The sequence below is a fragment of the Schistosoma mansoni genome, assembly GCF_000237925.1.
Source record: "Schistosoma mansoni, WGS project CABG00000000 data, chromosome 3 unplaced supercontig 0044, strain Puerto Rico, whole genome shotgun sequence".
Taxonomy (NCBI): domain Eukaryota; kingdom Metazoa; phylum Platyhelminthes; class Trematoda; order Strigeidida; family Schistosomatidae; genus Schistosoma; species Schistosoma mansoni.
This window is the reverse complement of record NW_017386006.1, coordinates 450,868-477,624: the sequence shown is the minus strand read 5'-3', so window position 1 is coordinate 477,624 and position 26,757 is coordinate 450,868. Positions and strand designations below refer to the sequence as shown.

The window sequence follows — 26,757 nt, the reverse complement described above, 5'->3', positions numbered from 1 at the left end:
ATTGACTCATGCTTTCAACTATGAAACATACTAAATCTCCACAAAACCCCTTCTGATAATTAATATAATCATATGCTCACTAGTGACTTCGGGAAGTACATCCAGGAGCTCTAGTGAGAAGCAGTGACCAGTGGAGTGCAAATCACGTCTGTCGTGAGATAGGAACTCACTGAAGACAATTGATGAATGGTTGCTCAGCTTCGTGGATCAGTTGAAGTTAGATATTAACACCGTTGGATGCCAGCTCAGTGGTCTATCGGTTAAGGTCTTCGGCTCGAGACTGGTAGGTCCTGGGTTCGAATCTCGCTCGCGAGAGCGGGTTCGTGGATGCGCACTGGTGAGGAGTCCCATAATAGGACGAAACGGCCGTCCAGTGCTTCCAGGTTTTCGATGGTGGTCTAGCTTCAATTGACTCATGCTTTCAACTATGAAACATAATAAATCTCCACAAAACCCCTTCTGATAAATAATAGATACACTTATGAATATGAAATAACAAATACTAACAGCGTACTCTCACATATTTATACTTAGGATGTTATACAAATTATCTGAAATTGTTATATTGGTTTTATTAAGTTTATTGAATTAATAGAAAATTAGTTTAAGCGATCGAGATATGTCAATTATATAACACTGTTAGTATTTCAGGGTTTCTAGATATAACTACATATTATATATATATATATATATATATATATATATATATATATATGCGTTTGTGTGTTAAAGATAAAAGAATAGTGTTTTCTTTTCTTTGTAAAAAATGGAGCAATCATTCTTTTGAGTCACATGTAAAATGTTGTTAATGTTTTTTATTCATGTCGTTCATATTCTTGGTGACAAATCGATACACCATTAGTACGCGACGATATATATATATATATATATATATATATATATATGAGCAGATCTTATTTATAGATTAACTTATCTACTCATGTTTCGGCTTCAAACAATACTGCTGGACTTAGATTTTTCTTCATACTTGACTAATAACGATAAATTTTACTAAAAATAGCCGGGAGTCAAGGATGTGTGCACAAGCAACTTACATTGTTTATCCTGTAATCTCACTTTTAATATTTCTTTTAAGTAGTATAGCTGACTTAAATCCACGTATGTGTATGGTTAATTTATCTGACCTATTTCTCGGGTTTTTCGAAAACTTATATTTCTGAAGACTTTAATCACTTTAATTTTAAGAAATAATTAAAATAAAAGAATCGAGGAAACTTTAGGCCAGTTTCATCTATTTCAGCCGTACTAACTTTTCGATGTAGTAAGTATTACTACTTCTTTTGTTCTGATATGAGAAGTAGATCGTTTTTATAAATGGTTTTCTTTGATAAAGTTAGACGATCAATATGCGCAAGGTTTTCCCATTTTGATCGTCTTATCTAATAGATGTATATACTTGTTAAAAGTTCTGTTTATGGTACCTATAAAATCGCACAGTATAAATTCTTCAAATCCGTGTATTTGAATCTCCTTTCGCTTTTGCAAGTTGAACAAAGTTTCATCATTAAGATACAGTAGCTATTTTGAAAAACTACCAGTCCCATATAGATTTTTATGCAATTTATCGTAAAACTTACTTTTATAGTTTCTTGTTTTATATTGTTAAATAATAATTTAATCTTTAAAGATTCTGTTGTCATCCATAATATACCATGATTTCCTGTGATACATTATTCTTATTTCATATAGTTTCTTAATATGGTGGATAGTTTCATTTTGTCTAAGGATAGTGTTCTCGTCAAATAAAAACGAACTTGCCACAATAACAATAATTAGAAATAGTCACTGAGTATCTTTATGTTAGAGAAACCAGATTTCACAAGTGCAGTGTGAAACTACTCATACCGAATATATTGTACATTCGACTTGTTACAGGCAGAGTAGCTAGCAGCATTGCCACTAAAGATAGACACTTTGGCTTGCACTGTACATGAATCAATCTCATCTATCTCATTGTACCCGTTTTTGTTTAACCGTTTATAGTCAATTTAGATAACATAACATGATTATAAACCTCCAGATTGATCGCAGTATCTCTCTATTATCATTGAGTTGACTTTTTCCGAACAAACTTGTAATTTTGAATGCTTAGTGTTTTATTTATCGCAAGATCTTGTTTTTTCTTATTTCTACATATATATTTGTCTTAATGATGATATAGACTGCAACTCTATCATCTGGTATAGATGTTTGTTTAACCTGTAAATTTTTCGTCGAAACACTTTATGGACAACTTCAAAATAATAAAACAGAAGAGGAATTGAAACATCTGATTAAAAATGCATGTTCCGTTCTACCTGTTGGCTATGCAGATAGAGTAAGTTATCAGTAATACTCATTTAGCCAAGTATGAATAACAAAGATTGTGGGATAGAGTGAATTCATTTCATTTCGTGTGTACTTTAAATCCTCCAAATATGCCACTAATTTGTATAAATAAAGGAAATGCTTTACAAATCTGATTATATGTGTAACATGTATACATTCACATTTACTTTAGTGACAAATAATTACAATTACTTTCCATATATTCATACAAGTTCAATGTATATGTGAATGGATTAAGCGCGCTCGAGAGAGAAATAGAGGATATGACGTAAATGAATGTAAGAAACAGGAGCAAGTTGTTATGATCGCGGTAGACAGAACGGTGAAAGTGATCTTAATTGCCAAAAAGACAATTGTATTCATAATGATGATGATAATAACACTAATAATAGTTATAGTATTTGAATATATTGGAAAACAGAGGACGAAATAGATAAGGGATCAAGCATCGTATTGAATAGTGTTACATTGATAGGATTAGTTGTATTAAATAATTTTAGATTATAAATGAAAGTATGACCAAAATAAGTAATGACGTTGCTTTACTCTGTTAGTAATAAAGATTAGTATTAAAGATTCAATCTATGTAAAGTATGGCATTTTCAGTTTATGGCATAGATTAATCCAACTTTATTTTTTGTCTATTGTAAAACAAAAATGATTATTTCGGATTTATAACTGTAGAGGCTAATGAAGAAGTTATCGAAAACGATCATTCGCTCTCATACTCATTGTTCTTAAACGATAAAGGTGTAATTTCGATTAAGAAGAGGTCAAACAGCAAATTTTTAATATTTTATAAAGGTGAGATGAAATAAAGAGGGTAAGATTATCTTTGAAGCGGTCATCAAAGTAGTGCCTAGTGAGCCGCAAGTTCATTTTGTACGCATCATTTGGGGTTGAAGCAGCAAATAGCGTCTTCTGTGTGCCTGTCATTATTCTGTCTGTTTACCACTTGGGAGTATCGGGATCTACTGAATGACCAATATCCAATATGTGTGTCTTCCTATGGCCACTGCTTGTTGTTCTTGCCTTACAAAAGATTATCGAAGGGACTAATTGGACGAAATGATACTCATTAGTTTTTATTAGAGTAAACCACCAGATTCCAACAGTTTAGGCGTTTGTTGATAAATTTCATTTATTAATCTTACATGTAATGTGATGTAAAAAAACTCGAATCATAATAATGATCGAGTGATTATTAATACAAAAATATTTTAGGAGAAATCCACCTGTAAAACATAAAGTTAAAGGGGTTCATCAATGATAATCGTTATTGTACTCCTTGTGTAGTGAGTGATGGCTTGGTATTTCTACCACTCAGGTCTAGATATGTGGGTGATAAATTAGGGCGCCGCTCATCATTATCGGTTTGGACAGTCGGATAGAATCACTATTTCGCACAGAAGCAATGTAAATTGAAGCCGAACATCTGTACTTGATAAGTGAGTTAGTACATGTTTTCACCACCTACATTTCCTTTTACAGTAATAATGATGAACGTTCACCCACTAAACATGGATCCTCATTGATCATCAATGTTTTACAGCATGACTAGTAATATGTAGCATGATTCTCATCCAATGTCATAGATCACTTACAACTGTCTGGTTCTCTGCTTTGTCCGATTTTATAAGTCATAGCTTCTCATTGTAACCTTTAGGAATTTATTCTAAAGCCCACTTTGATATTGTGATATCACTAATCAAGTTTATATGAGATCGATTTTAAAGAAAGAAAAAAATATATTAAGAAGCTTAGGTCAAATGAACAGTTTTAGCATTTTAGGAATATTTTAATTGTGATTAAGTGGTAAATAAAATCTTTATAATGTAAAATGATTTAGTAGGAATAGTTAGAGATAATGTTGTGTGTGAGATAGAAGAAATGACGCCATTAATATTGTTTCGGGTAGATAGATAATTGCATAATTAATAACCTCAACATGAATTAGTTTAAAAATGATTGTCGTTGATGCGGAATTCAGTCATTTGATTAATTGGTCTGTTAGGATATCATTGTAAACTAGGAAGCGCTGTGATAAGTCGCTCGAATCCAAGTTCAATGTCCTTAATTAGGTCCCTGGCAGGGTCGACGTGTTGTACTGAAGAGTTCCAAAATAAAATGAAACAGATGTTAGGTGTTCCTTGTTTTTCAACGGTACATTAACTGTGGTTAGTCTGTGAAGAATATAGTCTATAAATTAAACTATTTTTCACAAAATCTCAACCAATCAATTGTGTATGTACATTTCTCATGTTTCTTCGTCTTCTAGTGTTCCGAATTGATTGATCGTTATTTCGATGATGTTATTAAACTGATAGAAAATAATTATACACCTGAGCAGATATGTCAGGTAAGATATTTTGTTTTCTTCATATAGTCGAAAAAATTCACTCATTTTTGTCAGTAATCTCTCTCTCCAGATATATATATATTATCAATATGATGCTGAGCCCAACAAAGAATTTTATTTGAACATATAAATACTGGTACAAGGAAGCACCAGATATATATGCGCCACACAAAAAATGTCATTTCATTTAGTCGTGTGAGGGCTGTGATACTACCCGAGTGCCCAGACCGAAGCAGGTGGTTTTCTTAGGGGGCCACACTCCGAGCCTTCGACCTAAAGATCTGATCCACAAGGCAGTGGAGCATCGTGAGGATATGCAGTCTCATGGTAGTCTGTGACCAACGATTGATTCATACACCATTTGTTCCCTCAGGACACTGGAGCCCATGTGCACCATTGGTTTGGAATGAGGGCTTTCCAACTCCCCTAGGTGAACTTTACGTGTTCACCGACCCGGTTAAAGCTCGGGACATTCGCTTTTCGTCCTCTTAATTTCGTAAACAACAGTAATGCCATGAGAAGGCAGTGAGTAGGACTTCCCTGGCAGAGACTATATACTCGTGGCCATGTGAGAGCATTTTGAGGAGAGCGGACTCTCCACTCTCGACTGTACCAGGGCATTTGGGGGCCCAACAAAGAATCGGGTAAATTATATACCTTAGGGGCTGGTTTGACCAAGTTACTCGCTTTTATGCTAGGTACATATGAGAGGGATTCAAAGATTTCCTCTTTTAGTTGGCTAGACAGGTGCTCACAATACATATTTTGAATTATAGTACAAAATTTCTTTACCAAAATACAGATGCATTTTGGATTTATTCATGTTCATTCTTGTGCCTTGATTTACCTTCTGTGGACGCAAACATTACACTTTCGGCAAAATATAGATTATTTAATATCAATATATATATATATATATATATATATATATTATTTGAACACATAAATATTGGTACGAGGAGGCACCAGATGTATATGGGCTACACAGAACAATGAGAATGGGAAGAGAAAAAGGGGTAAGATGCATATAAGAAAAAGAAGAAAGGAACGATAACAACCACAGATCAGTGTATGTTAGTGTAATAATAAGAGTAATAGTGGGGGAAACAGGAATGTACAACCAGAAGAACTCTTTCAGTTAAGGAAGTTATAACCACTCTTTATGAAGAAAATAAAAGAAGGTTTCAGCAGGATCGCCACTGGCTTCTACTCTGAGCAATATCTGATAACGTCTCTAGCCACTTCTGCACCATCTCCAGGATCCCAGCCAGGGAGTCGTGAAGGACCGACAAAAGACAGCCCTTTGCAGCTTTCTTTCATGCCACGACACCATGTCATACACTGACCACCTCTCCGCTTTTTCCAACCAGTCCTAGCGTCGGCAAATACTGCACTCTTAGAACATGTCCAAGCCACCGAAGTCGATGTTTTAAGATGGTGACACCAATTGAATTATCGTCTCTGCACCCGCAAACACGATGCTGAACCTCTGCATTACTAACATGGTGTTATCACTGGATATCAGCAATCCTTCGGAGACAACGATGATCGAACACAGAGAGTCGTCTAATATCCTCAACTCGGAAAGGCCAGGTTTCACAAGCATAGAGCAAAACTGCTCTCACCGGCGCGTCGTAGATCCGACCTTTTACAGCCAGAATAACATCACGAAGGCTCCAAAGATGGCCCAGATTGGCATAAGCCGTTCTGGCTTTCACTATACGTGCATCGATCTCATCACTCACGCCATCACCAGCACTAATGCAGCTATCTTGATACACGAAGTTCTCAACTATTTCTATCCGCTCATTACCCAGGGTGAGTACAGAATCATGGTCCTGCCAGTCTTGTAAAATAACTTTGCACTTGAAAGGTGCGAAGCACATACCATACCTACGGACACTGATTTCCAGCTGATTGTGTGCGAATTACACGGCTTGGGTATTATTGCACAGTAAGACAATATCATCCTCATACTCAAGGTCGAGAAGTCTTTCTCCAGACAGCAGATTCACACCTCCATTACTTACATCTATAAGAGCTGTTTCCACAATGTTATGGATGGCAAAGTTGAAGAGGAATAGTGAGATTGGGCAACCCTGCCTAACCCCACTGCTTAAATGGAACAGTGGAAAGAGATGGTTGTATGCCCTCACTCTGCCTGAAGTGTTTGTATACAGGGCCTTTAAGATGTTAATAAATTTCCCAGGCACACCCTTCTTCAATAGACAATCCCAGAGGACAGTCCTATCCAACGAATTGAAGTCAGCCCTGATGTCAAGAAACACTACGATTGTTGGCCTGTGATAAGTATGATGGTGTTCTAACATTTGGTGGAAGTTGAAGGTATAATCAATACATCCTCGACCAGAACGAAAACCAACCTGCTCCTCGCGAGTCAATCTTTCTCGGATTTTGAACAACCTACGAAGTATGACATATATATATATGTACATACAGATATATATATCTATCTTTTATTATAAAGTTTCAATTGACCTATCGGCTATTATTATTTAATTTACTATTCTTAAGTTATTCCCAATCTATTAGTTACGGTCTCCCACATTCACAGCCACTTTTGGCTTGATCTTGTATAATTGTTATTTTCTATTTCATAGTTGATGCTGTTTGATTTGCTTGTATATAAACTACGTAAGTCTGAAATGTATTATTCATCTAATGGTGTTCTGATTGGCGATCTTGTCACGTTATAGCTTACGGGCTATAGGACATAACATTCATATCAAATTAGAAACCCGTATTTTTAAACAATTTTTATCTCTAAACGATCAAGTAGATTCATTCTAGTCTACTTTTCCTTTCGTATTTGGTCGTCGTTGTTGTTGGGGTAAATGAGCGTTAATAATTCTATACAAATTATTAAACTTCTTTCTTTTCATGTTTATCATTGTTTTTTTCCATAATCTTATTAAAGACAATTTCACTTTGTCAGTCAATGCCAGTTTGGAGTTTATCCGAACAAAATCCATGCCTTTTAGGCTCAACTTATTGGTGTCGGGATTATAGTACAGCAAAAATGTGTAATGCTGTAAATTATTGCAGTTCCAATGGTTGGACAACCTATCCACCAAGTAATCAGAATAAATTATTTAAATCACAATGTGAATTAATGAAATTAGCAGAGATATGTGTTAATTCTGAATTGGCTAAAAGATGTAATCGTTTAAATGAATGTTATGAACAACAAGTGAAAAATTTCTTAAATTTATTCAGTATTTCAACAGTATCATTAAATAATGACAAAATTAATAAATCACCATGTTCCGTGTGTGTTGTTATGACAACTAAATGGTTGTTACAATGGGATTTATTTGGTGGACCAATTATTAATCGTAGTATATGTGCTGAATACAAGACTGAAAATGAATTACAACAGGTGAGAGAGAATGATTTGTGTTTTTGTTAATTAAAATGCATGTTGAGTAGTCGTCCTACTGGTTTTGTAATTCGTCAAATGTGCGAAAACATGAAGTTGTCGTTTCCTTAGCTTAATAAGTTCCAATCTAATGGTTTACACTTTCCAATCAGTCTGCTATACAGTACTGTTGTAAACTGAGGAGCTTGTGAACGGTTGTGCTTCATATTGAGTATATTACCTTCAGATCATTTTACAAAAATGCGTTAGTTTGTGCCTTTAATTTGTCAAACCAAGACAAAAGAGCTGTCTGATCGTCCTTGATACTCAGTTGTTTCTCAGCTGTTTATCAATTACAAAAATGAACGATTCTTATCAGCTTCATTATTTATTTTATACGCCTCTTAACCATTATGATCTAAAGGCAACGATTTATCAGTAATCTTGATTTATTTGTTTTCACACTTAATGTTTCCTTTGTCCATAATCGTATAACTAACTGTTGATAATAAGCTCGAACTGGTTTTCCATATGGTAGTATTGTTGATTCGCTCCATTTAACATCCTATTCAAAGTTTCGTGTTTCTGTTTCTCTAATGCATTACAAGCAAATCCAATGAATTAGTTGTCTGTAAGTATCTGGATTAGTTGTAAGAACTGTCAGCATTTCATCGATTGAATCATTATTAATAACTGACGACTCCTTTCTATGTTCTAATTTAAATATATCAAATGTGCGCTTTTCCTTACCCAAGATGGTGTCATCACTAACACAACAAGTGGGTTCTCTGTTGTGGCTTCTAAAACACTATCATAAAAGTAATTGAATATTTTATCGGTAAGAATTTATTCAAGTTATTCATTTTTATACACTCTTTCCATCTTCACTTTGAAATACTTCTTCATCTCTAAAAGTGAATGAAAATCGAATTAATCTTTGATCTGTCATACAACCCCCGAAATAATACCTATTCAAGAACTGTAAATAAATCATGGGGTTGACTGGGATTGTATGCATGTTAGTTCAAATGAGCATATATATTATTGGGTTCATTTTGGTAAAATATCAAAAAGCCATAGATAATCGATAGTCAAATAGCTGAATATTGTATATCTGTTCATGATGACATCAATTTACTCATCTTTCACATTGAAAAAATATAAACTTGATTGGCTGTAAGAGTATTTTTATATTAATTTTATAGATCACTAACCTTAAACTACATGTATAGCTTGTACTGCACATAACTGCCGATTTGTTTGTTGAGTGTGTTCTATGATAAGAGTATTGATTATTTGTGCTTTTAAATGAAGTGCACACTAATTTTGCTGTGTATAACATTCACTGCTATTTATGGCAGTGAACTTGTTGATTAATGAAAAAAACTGCTTGTTAATGCCTTGTTACTCGTGATTTTTTAAGGTAGGTGAATAAAATATATATTATCAATCAAAAATCTGAGTGTAACTGGTTATTTGCATGACAGTTGGATACACCATTGAAACCTCATTATACACAATTGATTGATCAATGAGTAGTTACCAATGTCGTGTTTGTCTAATCCTCTTACTACTTCTACCACTATGGGATTTGAATCGACAACTGCACCTCCGTGCTAATGTGGTATGGCAACTCGAACTGATGTACGTACGTACGAAGTTCTACGTTGTAACTGACTGACTGACTGAATCCTTTGGTGCTGGTCGGATTTTATTGATCAGGGTGCAATGTGGTCACTAGTCAGAGTGACTCAACATCACGTACACTATATTGAAATGCTAGATTATTGAAGGTAGTCAACAGGGGACCGTGCAATCTTAAGGGAACTGATGGTTCATGGTATTGGTTATTATTCAGTGATTAGTAGCCTGTTTATATCTCACTTGTACAGGTCGTCAGTCACAGCTTGAATAGCTTTTTGATAACGTCTAAAAATAATGTGGTGCTGAGTAACTCTAGTTTGGATCCTATAAGGAAAATCGATTTCCGGAAGACTGCGAGTACGTCTTGCTGTCGATTGCCAACCTTGTATGGCTTGTCAGTCAATCAAGAAACACTGGATAATTATAAAATAATTAATAATACAAAGTAGTAAAATAACTGTGGAATAACAACTTTAGTTTGAGTAATTAACCCTCATACGTCGAATTGTTCTTTGTAGTTAACGAAAAAGGTCAAGTTTACGTATTAGGAGTCGGGATAGTATTCTGAATTAGAATTGTCACCCCATTAAGTCTTCATCACCACATGACATCAGTTATGATGTAAAAGGGTTAGACTTACGTATTAAAAGAAAAACTGTAGTTTTGAGTTGAGTTTACAAATTAGGGTAGGGGTTTTCATCACGACCTAACACCAGTTTTAATCCAATTCTTTGGCACCCTCCTGTTTACAAACTTAAGGAGCTTCGGGTTGAGATTTAGAGGAAGAATTAGAAAGAGAGAATATTTTCTACACTGACCATTCATTAGATCATTTAAGTTAAGCACTATCTTAAATTCCCATCTTGGTTGTATAATAAATATCCTTGATTCTGAGCATTTTAAGAATCAATGACAGTCGATTTCCATCTAGTTAATAATAATATGCAAATTATCTAGCAATGCTGTTTAAATTTCGCGTAAGATGCAGGAGGGATTGTCGTAGTTCTGGCTGACTTAAAGCCACCAGTATATTCTACTTTTACCGATATTGCGTTTCAATATTATACTTTATTCTATGAATTTATTTGTTCTTCTAAGACTATATTCTTTGTGCTTAGTCCTTCTTTTTGTCATCAATACAGCTATTACTTTAATTCGTTTACTTATTATCTTGTCTATTTGATCTCACTGTCCTGTTGTTCAGTAACAACTTATAGCATTGGGAATTTTTGTAACGTTTCATGTTGATCATCACTACCTGACAGTTACCTTTTACAATGTGTGTGTACATAGCTGTTTAAATTAATGAGTAATTTTGTTTTCATGTAGAGATATTTATTATTTCAATCAAATTAACAGTCAAAAATATCATACTGTTGATTTGTTTATTTTCATACCTTCTTATTAGTGTTATCATGTTGTTGAAAAGGCTGGAGTGCTATTGATTCGTTCACGAAGTGATCGTAGTAATGTTGAACAAATATGTGCAGTATGTATTCTAAATTTATTTGATTATTTAAAATTTCCTTTTTAATATGTTTTTCCTTGTAATCATGGACTGATTTAAGTTAGATAATCATTGAAAATCTGGAAGCACTGAGCAATTATCATGTGGTCACTAGTGATTAGCTTCAAGAGGAAATTTCCGGAATTGTAGGGAGAAGTCGTGACCAGTTAAGCTAAATCTTGTTGAGTAAGGCATTTACTCACCGAAGACAATTTATGATGGTCATGCAATGTTGTGGACCGATAGAGGTTAGACAAAAACAACGTTGGATACAACCTCAGTAGTCTACAGATTAAACGTTCACGATAAATTTTCTCGGTTGGTAAATCAAGTCACTGACAAGAAAGTTTTATTATTGCTACTTGAATCTTCTTGATGTTAAGGATCTGTGTGAGTTCAAAAGCTTTATAATATGCTACAAAGTCGGTCACTCGATAGGATGGAGTGGTTATTAGCGCGTGATAACAACAACCACCTTTTAAGCAGAGGTGGATGTTGGCTGGTAGTGGAATGTAGGATGCACGTTTTGTCCTGTTTGTGACTCTTCAGATGCGTGTACCTGCATCCCAGAGTTGATGTTCACTCCGGGACTCAAACCTGGTATCGTTCGCTTCAAACGTCATGACATTATTCACTAAGCTACTGGGTGGAGTTAGTGTGAAATGTGCATTCTGGATTATGCTGCTAGCCAACATTCATCTCTGCTTAAAATGTTTGTGACTTACTGACAGTATCGAAGGAATCGGCACGAGATGCATATATGTCCACAAGAAACTGATCAACTGCAACCTTAAATGTCAATAAGAAGATTCAAACAATCAATACAAAATGAATAACCACCTTTGTTTATGTTTTATTTGAGTTTTAATCCTAAAAAGTGCTAACCCAGTATCGTTGCGACTGTTTCAATCTGTTTAGACTTCCCTACTGCAATGAATGCACTTCTGAGACTACATTTTTGAGGATAGTAGACAACTTTCACCACAGATGGTTTGTGATTGCATCAAGTTAAACATAGGGGAAAACGTTGAGTTCTTAAAATTCTATTTCTTACTCGGTGAACTGTAATCTAATCAAGCATTATGATTTCGGACAAATCTATTAAATCAGGATGGGTACTCTTTGTTCAATGATAAGCTGTTCCTATCGACTTTTTGATTATGAAAACAAAATGTTTCCGGTTATTGATGAGAAACACCCTACTGCATTTACATTTTGTTATTCACTATGATGATTTACTCATTGATTCGTTGTTCTTCAAACAACTTGTGCTACATGTCAAAACCTCAGGGAACACGTGATGCACCCGTCACTGGATCATTATGATGGGTTGGTTTTAACCCTACTTTAAGGTAGCCGATGCAGTTTGTTGAATGTTGTTCCTAGGATGTTTTGTAATTATTTTCACTTCTCTGGATAAGAGCACTTAAAGCGAATCGTTAATATACATTATTGGTTCCTGTAGAAATTGGTTTTTGTAGTTAGTGTTTGTGTCAGACTAACCTTACTTGTAGTGCTATTGAAAACCAAGAACCATTGGACGGATGTTTCGTCATAGTCTGGGACTGTTGAACATTCCCCACTATCGATCACTAAGGGTACTGAACTTAAGACCACGTTTTCTCAGCGAACATTTAATCATTGGACAACTAGGTCCCTCAACTAAGGTCAATCTATGATGAATATCATTTACAAATTATTAATACTTGAAGGTCTGTTTCGTCTCATCTAATAACTTTTCATTGTTATGAGTTCGAAACTTTTTAGGAATAATTAAGAATTCTATTACAAATACGCTTTTTAAATTTTTGTTTGGATCATTTTGATTAAAATTCTCTATATTTTTTCTTATGATCACTTATACGTTACACAGCGTACAATCAATTGTGCTTCAGTGAAAGATGGTGAAAATGAACAATTCTCTGAAACAATAGATAAATCTGTAAATGAAAATCCAGATAAATTAAGTCCATTCGCTTTATATGATTTTGATAAAATTGCTTGTTTATGGGGTCCTACTTATTGGTGCTCATCAAAAGAGACAGCTAGAAAATGTAATGCAACAAATTATTGTACAGCAACTTATTGGCCTGAAATTAACACTAATGGCATTGATATTGATAATAAAGATAATAACGTTATTAATAATCATGTTACTACAACATCATTACCAAAACCAACTGAGAAAACCAAGTCTGAACACTTATTAGGTATAAAACCATGTACATGGGGACCATCTTATTGGTGTCAATCAGAAGAAATTGCCAAAAAATGCGGTAATGCAGCTTTAGAACATTGTAAAACCAAAGTATGGATTACTATGTCAAATTCAAAGAAATCATCACATAAGATAACTTCTAAACCTGATAATAAATGTACACGTGGTCCATCGTTTTGGTGTGCCTCATTTGAAAATGCTAAATTATGCGGTGAGCATGCAGAATGGCATTGTCTGAATGTAGTTTGGTCAAATATACATAAATTCAAATCTGATTCTATCAATCCATAATTGAATAATGATCAATCTTAATTTTTACTGCTTAGAGGACATTTTTTTGTTTCCCCTTCTCATTTGAAACCTTTCTTTTATACTTCATCTTGCCTCTGTATTTGTGTTTGTGCCTATTCATCTATTGTTTGTTACTGTTTTTTCTACAAATTTGACTTTTTGAAAAACAATCCGAAATTATTGAGTATTTTTTATTTCTATCTGTTGAAATAAAATATGAATAACATTTTGATTTTACACTGCTCAAAAGTCATTGACATTAATGTCTCATTTTTACTACATATACTATTTGATTAAAAGTTTACTGTTCAATTTATACAGTTTTGCGTTATTTTTCTTAAATTTCCTAATTTGTGACTTTGATAAACGGAAGAAGCGTCTAACATGACTAACTTCACTGCAGTAATGTGTCTGGCAAGAAATACAAAAGTTATAAGTTCAGTTGTAAGTGAAATCTCAAGGGAATAATGCCGGTGAATTGAGATTCTATTAGGAATATGAGAACGTTCGCTTACACCATGTAAGAATACGTCTTTAGGGACCGGTTTGATGACAGAAAACCTGACTGCAGAGTCCAAGTTATAACTGCTTGAGGTCGTTTATACGCGGCATTTTCGCTAGTAGTTTTTGATGGGTTAACTCGTTTTCAGACTGTTGTGACTTGATAAAAGGCCGTTGCCAATTTGTTATGACTACAAAAATAAGAAGGGCGTATCCAATTCGTTATGATCTTATGCCCAGCTTTTTATCACGTGAATTATCCACCAATCGAAATACGACTTGTCCAATCTTAACACTGCCAAATCAATGACGTTCGACCAGTATGAGTAGTCTAGCGTCCTTATTGGTCCCTTATCCGCCTAGCCCTTCCAATCGAGTCCAGAACACAAATAACAGCTTCTGCTATGCGAATCATTTATTCTAAGCATACTCGGTTTATATACCAGATAGACAGACTGCATTACACCATAAAATAGAAAATAATATTTGTACAGGATCAAGCCAAATGTGGCTGTGACGTGGGATACAAGAGTCAGTAAACTAAATATAATTTAGGAACAGTAAATCGTACAGTAATAATCCATAGGTCAAAATGAAGCTTATAATAAGATGAATGTAGATATACACAATCTAGTTAATCAATAGTTATACAATAAGAATATATATAGAATAATAGCCCATTAATTGGTCCTGGAAGTTACCTGTACTTACGTCTTCACTAGGATATAATACAGACCTTAACTCCACTGACAGAAATCCATGGGGGAGGATGAGTTTTACTATTCTTAGGATAAAACTCTTCTAACTGCTTCCTTCCTAAGTGGGAGGTCTCTATCACAGAAATATTCGTTCGAAGGAAACACCTTGCTATAATCATACCCTTTAGATTTGGCAGGATGATTTTGGATCTTAATTTTAGTGTGTCTATTACCACTATCCAACTGACATGGCAAAATATAAATTAATATCTGATCCAATGCATCATTGATGAACAAGGAGGATCTGATGCAGATGTAAAGGCGAGGATCGGCAAAACAAGGGCCGAATCTCTAAAATTGAAGAACATACGGAACTCAAAACAACTGTCAACCAATATCAAAGTCACAATCTTCAATACGAACGTCAAGACAGTCCTACTGTACGGAGTTGAAACATGGAGAACTACTACATCCATCGTCAAGAATGTACAAGTATTTATAAACAGTTGTTATACAAAATACTCAACATTCACTGGCCGGACACTATCAGCTAAAGCCTTCTCTGGGAGAGGACAAACCAGCTTGAAGCTGAAGAGGAAATTAGGAAACGACGTTGAGAGTGGATAAGACATACATTGAGGAAATCACCAAACTGCATCATGAGGCAATCCCTGACTTGGAACCCTGAAGGGAAGCGGAGAAGAGGAGGGCCAAACAACACAATACGCCGGGAAATAGAAGTAGATATGAAAAGGATGAATGTTAAGTGGAAAGGATTTCGCAGAACAGGGTTGGATGGAGAATGCTGATGGGCGATCTATGCTCCTCGACGAGGGATAACAGGCGTAAGTCAGTCAATGTAATCCGTTTCGTTCATCCTAATAGGTGACTATCACCCCAAGACAGAAGCTACATTTCAGAATGAAAGTCATTCATTAGTCCACAGTTTACACAGTTAATAAATAGTGTGATGTCGTGATAGCTGAATGCTTGAGTAAAACCGATCATAGGATCTATCTGGATTCTTGAAAATCGCTAACAGTTTTAGACACAGTTTCAATACACCGAAAATTGTGAATTGCAAACGGCGATTTTTTGTGGTAGTGAATTTCTAGAGTTTACAACTAGTGTCAGTGTGCAGTTACAGGGTCCTAATTTTTAGTGTTATGTACAACCATTTGATCTGTACATATGTAGTTTACGAACCATGTAAAATATTTCTACATACTGATGAACTGCCTGAGTCATGACTGCATGCTTGCCTTCTCAGAAAAATTGGATATTTCAAGATTATTAATACAAGATATTCCTGTAAAAATTGTCGGTCATTGCGTTTAAGCTTAAGATAATTATGGAAGTTGGTATTTTCAGAATTATATAGGTAAAATCTAATTCCTCTGATTACCGTACAAGCATAACATAAGACTCAAGATTTGAATGTAAAGGCAAACTTGTCTCTCTGTTTATTCAACCTGTGGGACTTAACGACATCAGGGATACAAAATATCTCGTCAGAGCTCCATAATAAAATTTGACATTCTTGAGGTTTTATCGTTCGAACTAAGTTTAATTTGTTGACTGCTTTATTTTCTGGAATGGTGGTTGCTAATCATTGTCTATGGATGGAATTAATAGACATGCAAGTTGACAGCAGTCGATGAACACTTCAAACATCTAACATTCAGTGCAATCTCCTTGTCACTGACAAGAAATTTCATAATCTGAAAAATTTCGTACTTAAAATGTTTGAATTTTCGATCAACTTAATTACATGGAAAAGAACTTTCGTGTATCAGCATCTACAAGAAAATTTCGTGATTTAATTTCGAGTTCTTCCTAAATTTGAAGATATTCGACATCATGAAAGGACTTCAGTTAGAAAATCATTGTGCTGTAGAAAACAACTTAATGACACCGTTGCTTGTGGTATATACATACTCTGAAAATAATGACAGAATCCATACTGATTTACAAATATGATCAGGTTGATGAAAATGGACTCAACATTTCGAAATATAAGGGTACGTTATTTGGAAAGATATGATTCATGGATTGTTTTCACTAAACATTTGTCACAAAAATTTTAATAAGGCGAAGCATATGATACAAAGCAAATATATCATCATCGGTGATTGGATTTTAAAGTGTTGGACTGTGTACCTTATTAGGCATCCCTCTTGTTAGCACATTATGCGGTAAACAGTGTAAGAAGGAAATGAGTACACTAAAAATGTGACATAACTACCAATTTATGTCTGTTTCGTAATGATGGAATACAATAGTTAGGATCCGGTATTTTCATAGTAGGACTGCCGTGATTTTATGTTTGCGAATTGAAGTTGTAAAGAGAGTGATTCCGCTTCCGTTACGGTATAAAAACAGAGAGCGGAACCAACAAAACAAAAATGACCATGGTAGGTCTGTCGTTAAATGTGCTCTGCCGTTTCGTAACTTAGATTTTACTTAAATTAATCAACTGCTTTGTAAACATCGTAGAAATCTAAGTTTTTTATTAAGTTGATGTAAAAATTTTTCAAGTTAAAATGATATTCATCACTGAGGAGTTCTAGACTAGGAACAAACATCTGTTTTTTGAGATCGAAATTCTTTATCATTCTAACATTTTTCAGTATACACCTTTTGTTTCTGACTTGAACATCATAATAACTACATTTTAAATACTCGGTGAATTTTCTTGGTTAATTAATCTAGTGCCTGGTTATTTAATCTCGAAATATCTTCGCAAGATATTTCCTCTATTGTCTCTTTTTCTTGATTTCGGGATATACGGGTAGATTTATTTAAGTGAAGTTATTCATAAATTGGTCAGTTTAGAATGTATATACTATGCGGAAACCAATGATACTCTTTAACCTTGATTGGAACAATCTGTTTTTGCAAGGGACTTTATAGGTTAATCACTTTTGATTTTGTAGAGTTATGACTCAGTAGTATGGGGGGTTTTGTGGAGATTGTAGTATATACACAGTTGGAATCATGAACTGATTTTAGCTAGAACCGAATGTAATGGACGACCGTTTATAGTGAAAAAACGTGACCAGTGGAATTCAATTAATGTGAGACAGTTATCCGCCACAGGCAAAATCGTAGATTGATTGAAGTTAAACATTACCATCGTTGAATACAGGCTTAGTTGTGTTAGAGGTTAAGCGTTAACAGAGTCTTCATGAACATATTATAAGCTTAATCAAATTGAAAAGAGCTATTTTATTCAATAAAGCATCTTGATAAAAAGTCCTCAACCTCTCTCGAAAGTTTTCATCAAGTTTAACCAGAAATTTTAATGGTTCAGTTCACATATTTACTGAAATTTGTAAATCGAAAGCATTTTAAAAATTGTCATTAAGTATTTATCATTAATTCTAATGATTGTATTATTTGCTAACATTTTTTATTTCAACAGTTGCGATCATGGGTCATTTGAAGCTAGACAACCATGGAAAACCTGGAAGCACTGGATGGCCGTTTCGTCCTATTATGGGACTCCTCAGCAGTGCGTATCCACGATCTAGCCTCGCGAGATTCGAACCCAGGACCTACCAGTCTCGAGCTTGAGCGCTTAACCTCTAGACCACTGAGCCGACTCATGATCTCAACTATTGAAATTACTATAATATCCACAAAACTCCTTCTGATATTAACATTTTTAAATTGACTAATCACATACATTGACCGATATGATGTATCTTTCATTATAACATGTTATTTGTTAATAATTTCATAAATGGATCATGGTAAATATAATGTAGGTCGAACATTTTGTTTCTTTATAGTAAACAAATGTGTTATGATGCGTTCTCATGTTAAATTGAATTTATTCACTACTCTACAAATATACCGGTCAGTAAATGTATAAATAATCATTTAAATTGGATTAGGTCATATAAGGTGATTATGTTAGATGTAAAAATGTCCAACTTTTTGTTAAAAATTATAGACCAGATTAGTCAAGTTTAGTATTGAATTAGTTGTATATTTTTGGACTCGTTTAGTGTAAACTTTATATGTTAAACATTAAAGAGCACTAAAAGCAAAGATGGATAATGGCTAGCAGTGGAGTCCAGGATGTACGTTTAGTTCTATTTGGGACTCCATCTTTCCTTATAATGCTCGTCAATTAAGGTAATATTGAGGCAATACGCACAACATGTACATATGTCAATAAGAGACTGATTAATTGCAGTCCTAAATATCAATGGGAAGATGCAAGTAAACAATATCAAGTGAATTAAAGAGTACTGATTAGTGAAACATATTCTTCTAGTCACAGTATATGTAGATAGTGTAGACATGTAGATAGTGTGACAGGTGTTATATGTGTTATATATTCCCCTATCGTGATTATTACTGATTAACTGTTCTTGTTGTTGGATTGTGTCGGATTTCGGTGTGGAATTATATTCACGTTCTAGTCAGGCTAATCTCGTGTTCTTGATCTGAGTTGTGTTGAAGTCCTGTAGAATAGACACTGGGTGGAAAATCTAGTGTACGTATTCGTCTAAGGTAAACTAACGTCCTACATACGTGTAAAAAGTGAAAGGACTGTTATAACAAGAAACCCTAGCGTTATAACAAGTATCTTACCGTTTATAACACATATCATTTAATGAACTAAGTAGTCTCTGATCAAACATTTAAGGTGTTAGGTGGTTGGAAATAGTTCACAAGATACCCTAGACCTGGGTTTCGCAGGCGTAAGAACTCGTCAGTAACGTCGACTTACAATCCTGAAGAATTTAATACACCTTGTGGGACTCAAACTCTCGTCAGCTGCTGATCTAAAATTCTGAAATATTTATACTGATTGAGTACTGAATCGTAATCATCTAACATCAAAGCATAGTACACAAAATGTTGAATCAGTTAGACTAGTAGCCATATTTCGACTTGGTTGATCAAATTTAATCAGTACTAATGGACTGAACTGGCTAATACTCAGCGATTAGTCAATACAAATATGTGATGTGGTTCTTAATGATATTATTTGATGGATAGGTTTGAGGTGGTTGATTTAATTTGAGGACGGGTATTTTTCATGAATCGAAATCTAGTGAAAAGCATTCTGAAATCAAAGAGCACGGAACACCTATTTTGTTGTAGTTTGAATCTTTCCAACGTTGGCCAATCATAAGTCGACCGGTTATCTGTGCCCTAGCATTGAGATTGTTCTTTAAACAACTGTCTCTTCATTGTTAATTTAGACAATTTAGTAACACAAACGTTTGGGATCAGAGCTGAATGTACGATTATAAACCTCATTTATTTATTTCCATGTAATTTTTACTGGGAAATCTTTTATTTTATTTGTTTACTCGAATTTATATTAGACTACTTAATAATTAATAGAAAAACTTATATCTTCGTTTATCAATTTAGGAAATAAAAGATCAATAGAATCAGACGATTTCATTTTATATCACACAGCTTCTTCTGAATTAAGAAAAACACCATAGAATACATAGAGTTGTCATTACTTGGAATATCAACAGTAATCTTTCGGTGTTGAATTAGAAGAACAGAAATGTTAGTTATGTCCATAACTAACCAATCAAATAGTTGCTTAAGTTCCCACCACATTAATCTGGTCTGATGTGTCTGTAAACTATCCCCGTTGCATGTGACCTACCAATTGAAATACATTATTATCCTATTATATTATTGTGACTCATAAATTTTATTCATTTCGATAAGACATGTAATACTGGTTGGTATGCTTGTGCGTTTCACTTAAGGACTGTAATTCTTTAATTATTGTACTAATCTAATTGTTTTTATGTTTAGAAACAAATAAAGTTTAAAGCCAAGTTGTCCCTGTTCTGACTATAGCTTTCACATAGACTCTAGGATCGCCAGTATCTCGTTTACAGTTCTAATAGTATATCTGTAGGATAAATTAAATCCTACAAGAAACGATAGTAAATCTTGGCAAAAAGTATAAACAACTCATATATTTACAATTAATAAAACAAAATACTCTATTTTTTGAGACGATTAGAAACGATTGGAGAAACGAAGAAAGTTATGGGTTATATTCATTCGTATTATGAAAAGTAAAACTAGGTATAAATTACTAGATCACTATACAATCTGTACAACATTAAAAGCATCGATCTCTATTCAACATCCTCTCTAAATTTACATTTCATTGACGTCAAATTAAATAATCCGGAAGGGTGAAGAGGTGAAATTGAATCCAGTTGTAGAAAATTACCTTGAGATGCCATTGTTTGTTGAGAGAGAATTCAAGTAACTATTTAGAGTGTCCGTTCATAATTTATTTAGCATAGAATATTGTATAGTTGGTTCAGCTCATTTCATGTAAACCAGAAGAATACTTCAATATATTTGAAAGGATTTTGTGGAGAACAGTTTGATTTGTAAGCTTTATTTGTCACAGTTTAAACTCACTTGAGGTACTACAGGAAACAAGGGAGTACTGAATAAATGTTCGTTCTATAATCGAAATCATGAGCAGTACATACTCACGACATAATCAGCACAAATGCAGTTGTACAACGTAAGTAAATGGCATAATCTAGGAGAATATTTTATTGTGTTAATAACTATCAGGCAACTTTGACTTGACTTGTACACTCACAAAATCAATTTTTAACATAATATAAGTGTATTTATCTCATTTTGACCCTATCTATCAGCATTTATTTTAATGATTTTTTGTCACGATAAATTTCGTAATAGTATTAAACAGGATATGAGTGACATGATTGACAAAATGAACTAAAATCATTCTATTCCAAGGTAAATTATCTGTTAGTTGAAAAATAAGCGATTAGGGATATTTTAATTGATGAAATTAATACAAACGTTCAAAATAAGACAATTACTCAGGAAAAAAGAGATATAATGAACTAGAAATGACATCAACTTACATTCATGTGTGAAGAATGTAAATTTATAGATCAAAGTTGGGACACATTTTATTACTACTAATGTGGTTGATACTACTTATGATGGCAGATTTAAGTAGTATGTAGTAACAATCGGAAGTAGAAGGCTTTTCAGTAGAAGATTGAATTGAATAGAAGAGGAAGGTAAACAGAGAGCGATTGGGATACCAACAGGGTTAGGGAAATCATGATTGAATTTGTGTAAATAATGTATTTAGTGTATAGTTTTTATAATTTATAAAAGCACTCTGTAATTTCGCGTTTAACAATAAACTAGTTTTCCCCACCTGACTTCTTCCTCCACTGAACTAATAGTAGTAATTAATGATTGTGCAATCAAATAACGAATTTACAACTAAACGAACTCAATAAGTGAATGTCAATGGATTGGAAAGGAAAACTGTGATTGTGTGTTACTCAAGTGTTTTACAGATAGAAAATAATCAATTTTAATATTTTCACGTTTACTCAAAGGTTAAAATCTTTCGTCTAACTGATTGCAGGTGTTCAGTCTATTTCAACTTCTAATTTAAAGTGTTGGGAAAAATTGGCTTACTTTCTGTCTGAGGTCAATATCATAATTGTAACCTATTGTTGGATACATTAAGTAACATGGTGTTAATCACTGGGATACATGTGGTTGAATTCATCCTGGCATCGTGTTAACTCTACTGAAGTACACTAGTAGCAAGTCCTGAATTGATTCTGATTTAATCAAAGGCGAATTTGACACAGTGATATATCAATGATTCTATGAATATTACATGCTGAAAATATGTACAGTAATATGTTTCGTTGTACTGAATACGTCCTATGTATATTTAAGGACAGCAGTTACCTTTTCTTCTGATTCGTCAGCTGGATATGCTTGAATCCCAGTGTTGATGTTCGCATTGAGACTCGAACCCAGTACCTTTCATTCCTTACACTTGTTTAACGCGAATACTAAATCTTGCCGCTAGCCATATACCAAATATGCTAAAAGGTTTTGACTGAAGGTTATATCGAGACAGTTTGCTCATGATATATACATATCGACAGAGAATAATCAGTTCCAGTGCTTGACATTAACAATGGGAATTTACAAATCTTTACAAGCAATCTTAGATGAGTTCCCCTTTAATTTAGTGTAGTCCATGTAAAAAATAGTTATTCACAAATAAAGGTAAATATTATCATTGAGAATTCCTCCTCATACACTTGCTTATCTACTTTGGAAACTAACTGGGTAACTTTTATGGAGGGAGATAAACGCTAAATACTTATCATATATCGACCAATTAGAGACTAGTAGCTTATATCACGCTGTTTAGTTTTACGTGCTGACCCGATTCTGCCGATTAACTTACAGTGTGATTGCTAGTCAAAGTAACTCAATGTCACTGTATACTTATGATATATTGTGATTTGAGACAATTGGCAGGAAACCCTTAACGAAAGTTTACCACTGGTAATCAGTTACCAGCAGTGGATATTTTTGATTTTTATAGGGAACCCCATGCATCCCCATATGTTACATGAAGTGGAAAAGATTAATTTAAACAAACTTAATCTTTAAGTCCATAAATTGTTTGTGCGGCTTTTCTTTCTCTCTCTACCCTGACAATCTGGTTAATTTCAAACCTACACTTTAAATTTTGGCTCTTATTGATATGTAATTGTTTTTAATAACTAAGAGATCTGTGGGTCAGTGATAACGATGGGAAAGGCCTATATGATTACCAGTGATAAGTAAGAGCACCGATATATAGTAAGGCAACATGTATATTAGTAAACATGATGTCTCTATTCAATGACACATTTCGTTTCTTTTGTTATTATTTTTATGGTCACTGCTATGCAAGTCACTTTACTATCAATTTGTACTTTTATTGATTATGATTAATCATGTAATCCTTTCTCATTGTTATCATTGACTTATAAATTGCCCTGATTGGTTCGTTAATATTTATATTCATACATAAATATTATTGTATTTTACGAGGTTTACAGTCCAAACTTATACGTACACCTATTGTTTTCATCTTCATTATTGTATAGTCATTTCAAGTAATTAATCCATTCATAGATCTGAACTTATATCTTTCAACATTTTCAATATTCAATGTAATGGTCTTAGTAATCACTAAAGTGGATTTACTGTTGAGCACTCGGTTTCACAATTTTTCTATTCATCTAACGACCAGCATGTGATTAGTATTATAAGCAAAACTGGATGGTGGATAGGAATGGAATACATGACTCGCGTTTCGTCGTATTTGGGACTCGTCATCTGAATGTGCCTACATCTTACAGTTGATGTTCACCCCGGGACTCGAACTCAGTATCGTTCGCTCTAAACGCTGGATCTCGTACAAATGTTATTTTCTATTTTGTGGTGTGATGTGGTCTGTTTGATTTGTATATAAACCCAGTATGTTTGAAATACATGATTCATATCGCGGAGGCTGAAATTTGTGTTTCAGAGGCGAGACTATAATTTATGGATGATCTTCGAACGAATCTTAAGTGACCTTGAGAAATATCAGCCAACCAAGAAGCTGTGATATAGGGTAAGAATATATCATACAGAACCAAAGAATGAAAGTGGATACACTTTTTTTACATGGTCCAAAAACTTGTCAAGGTTAGAAATAGGTTCGAAGGTTCTAGAATCGTAATGCATATGGTAGAGGAACTCATCCATATGGCTCCATGATAGTCGGTCTCTGGAGCCATGATAAGGTCGCAAATACCCTTTCAACCTCTACCACATAGCTTTAATATTGTTTGTGTGTACTCTGGTCGTGTAGTCCTGACATTTTTATTACGCATATATCTCTACAACACTCACACCACTGAACAGTCGAAGCTTCATCACGGTAGTCTGAACAAGGTCTACCAGTCATATGATTATCTCAGTTACAAATAAGTCAACTTTTTATTAGTTCCATTTACTGTAGATGCTTAATTATCACATCTTCTCTAAAACCCTCAGTGAGCCGATCGTACATGAGCATTAGGTACTGACATTGGCGCTGTGTCCTTGAAATCCTTCAGACGCTTTCGATTGACTTTTTCATAAATTATAATCTAGCCGTTCTGAACTCTAACAGGTAGGGCTAGGCACTGACAAGGACCGATAAGGACTTTAGACTACTCGTACGGGTTTATGCGTCATTGGTTCGGTCGATAATTCATTGTTCTTTAATTGACGGTATCATTACATTTTATATTAATAGGGCACAAGGCCACAACTTATAACAAAAAGAAAATATTTCGTAAGACAAATTGTAATTCTAGAATGATTGTGTATTGGAAAACATTTTCAAATTATTTAGAATCTATAAATTATCGTTATAATATACTATATTACAAACATTTAATATATCCATTCTAATTTTGTTTTCGATATTCATCATATGAATGTTTGTTTGTTTGACATTATTTACTTTAAACAAAGTTATAACGATTAAAAATTAAAAAAAAATTGAACACGTTGTCAAGGGTATCCATCTTAATATATATACACACACACGAAATTTGTAATCATTGTTATAATCATTTGTTGTTTATATTTCATTATTTAAGTAATATTAAATTAATGAAACAATGGTATAGTGTCACTAATTGATTCACATTATTATTATTATTATTATTATCACTACTACTCCTACTACTACTACTACTACCACTACTACTACTACTACTACTACTACTACTACTAATAATAATAATAATAATAATATTATTATTATTATTATTATTACTATTATTATTGTTATATTGATAATGTAACAGTGTTGGAAATTTGGAATTATGTCACATAAATGTAAATGTTTATTATAGTAAAATGAAATTGTATTTTTGACCTGTATGTATATTTTAAAGATAAATGTTTGACTGACTTATGATTAAATACTAATATTTATTATTGTACAGATAATTTTGAAAGTAGCTGACTTATGAACTTATCAACGAATATAAATTCAATATTGGAGATATTTTAAGAAATAACATAAACTAGACAACTAGTATCAACCAAGTGATATTTGAAATTGGTTACATTCTAGTAGAGGCTTAATCATAAGTGGTTAATCACTGAAGTTCTCACCAGAACTTGAACATAGAACATTTAGATCTTTTGGAAAGTGGGTTATTGTTTTACTACATAGTTATTACTTACTGGTTAGTATTTCTAACTGTGGTCTGTTTTTCGATATTATGCAACCATGATCCAAAGTTTCATATGATATCTGTCTCATGACTAATATAGCTGAAATCTATCTGTTACAACTTTTCATTAGAATGCTATTCGAAGTTACTTGTACACAAATTATTCTATTTAGATTACTGGTTGCAGAATTCCTTATCTATTCTGTGCTGATTGCACATATTATTTATTGTAGCTGAACAGCACAGATCCTCTTAGATTATTTGAAAGAGTAAAAACTTGAACAAATACGAAATAAAAAACATGAATTTTTTACAACCACATTTATTTGAGACATTTCTTGTTGCTATCACAAAGACTAAAAGCAATATATGATATTTCATAATCAAATTATTTTTATAAGTTGATCAGAATGTAGTAGAAGTATTGTACTGAAAAAGCGGATAAAGTCTATTTCCAGGAATAAATGAAGTTCTGTCTACCTAGAAGTTTTACTATTGTAAGTTATACAGCCGGACGAGAATAAGTGAATGGTAACGGTTGGGAATTACTTATGAACTAATATTTTACGAATATTCTTATTGTACGATTATTAAGTGGCTAAATTATATGTATATTCATATTCTTTCAATTATAAGCTTTTATTTAATCTATTGACTATTATCGTTCGATTTACTATTCTTGAGATAATCCCACTTTATTAGTAACAGTCCCTCACAATCATAGCTA

At 33.6% G+C, this 26,757-nt stretch overlaps 1 protein-coding gene and 1 non-coding gene across 2 annotated transcripts in view; both read left to right on the top strand.

Moving 5' to 3' along the window:
- The window catches only part of Smp_000260 (saposin containing protein), a 26,119-nt gene extending 12,053 nt beyond the window's left edge, over positions 1 to 14,066 (top strand). Inside the window, exons 10-14 of the mRNA XM_018791424.1 lie at positions 2,183 to 2,338; positions 4,628 to 4,708; positions 7,647 to 8,108; positions 11,140 to 11,220; positions 13,112 to 14,066. Of these exons, the coding sequence (XP_018645371.1) occupies positions 2,183 to 2,338; positions 4,628 to 4,708; positions 7,647 to 8,108; positions 11,140 to 11,220; positions 13,112 to 13,747 (1,416 nt within the window). The 3' untranslated portion in view covers positions 13,748 to 14,066. The remainder of the gene's footprint in view (positions 1 to 2,182; positions 2,339 to 4,627; positions 4,709 to 7,646; positions 8,109 to 11,139; positions 11,221 to 13,111) is intronic.
- Positions 245 to 318, top strand: Smp_tRNA_02339_Pseudo_CGA.1.1. The gene has a single exon. It is a non-coding gene (tRNA).
- Positions 14,067 to 26,757: the final 12,691 nt, after the last annotated feature.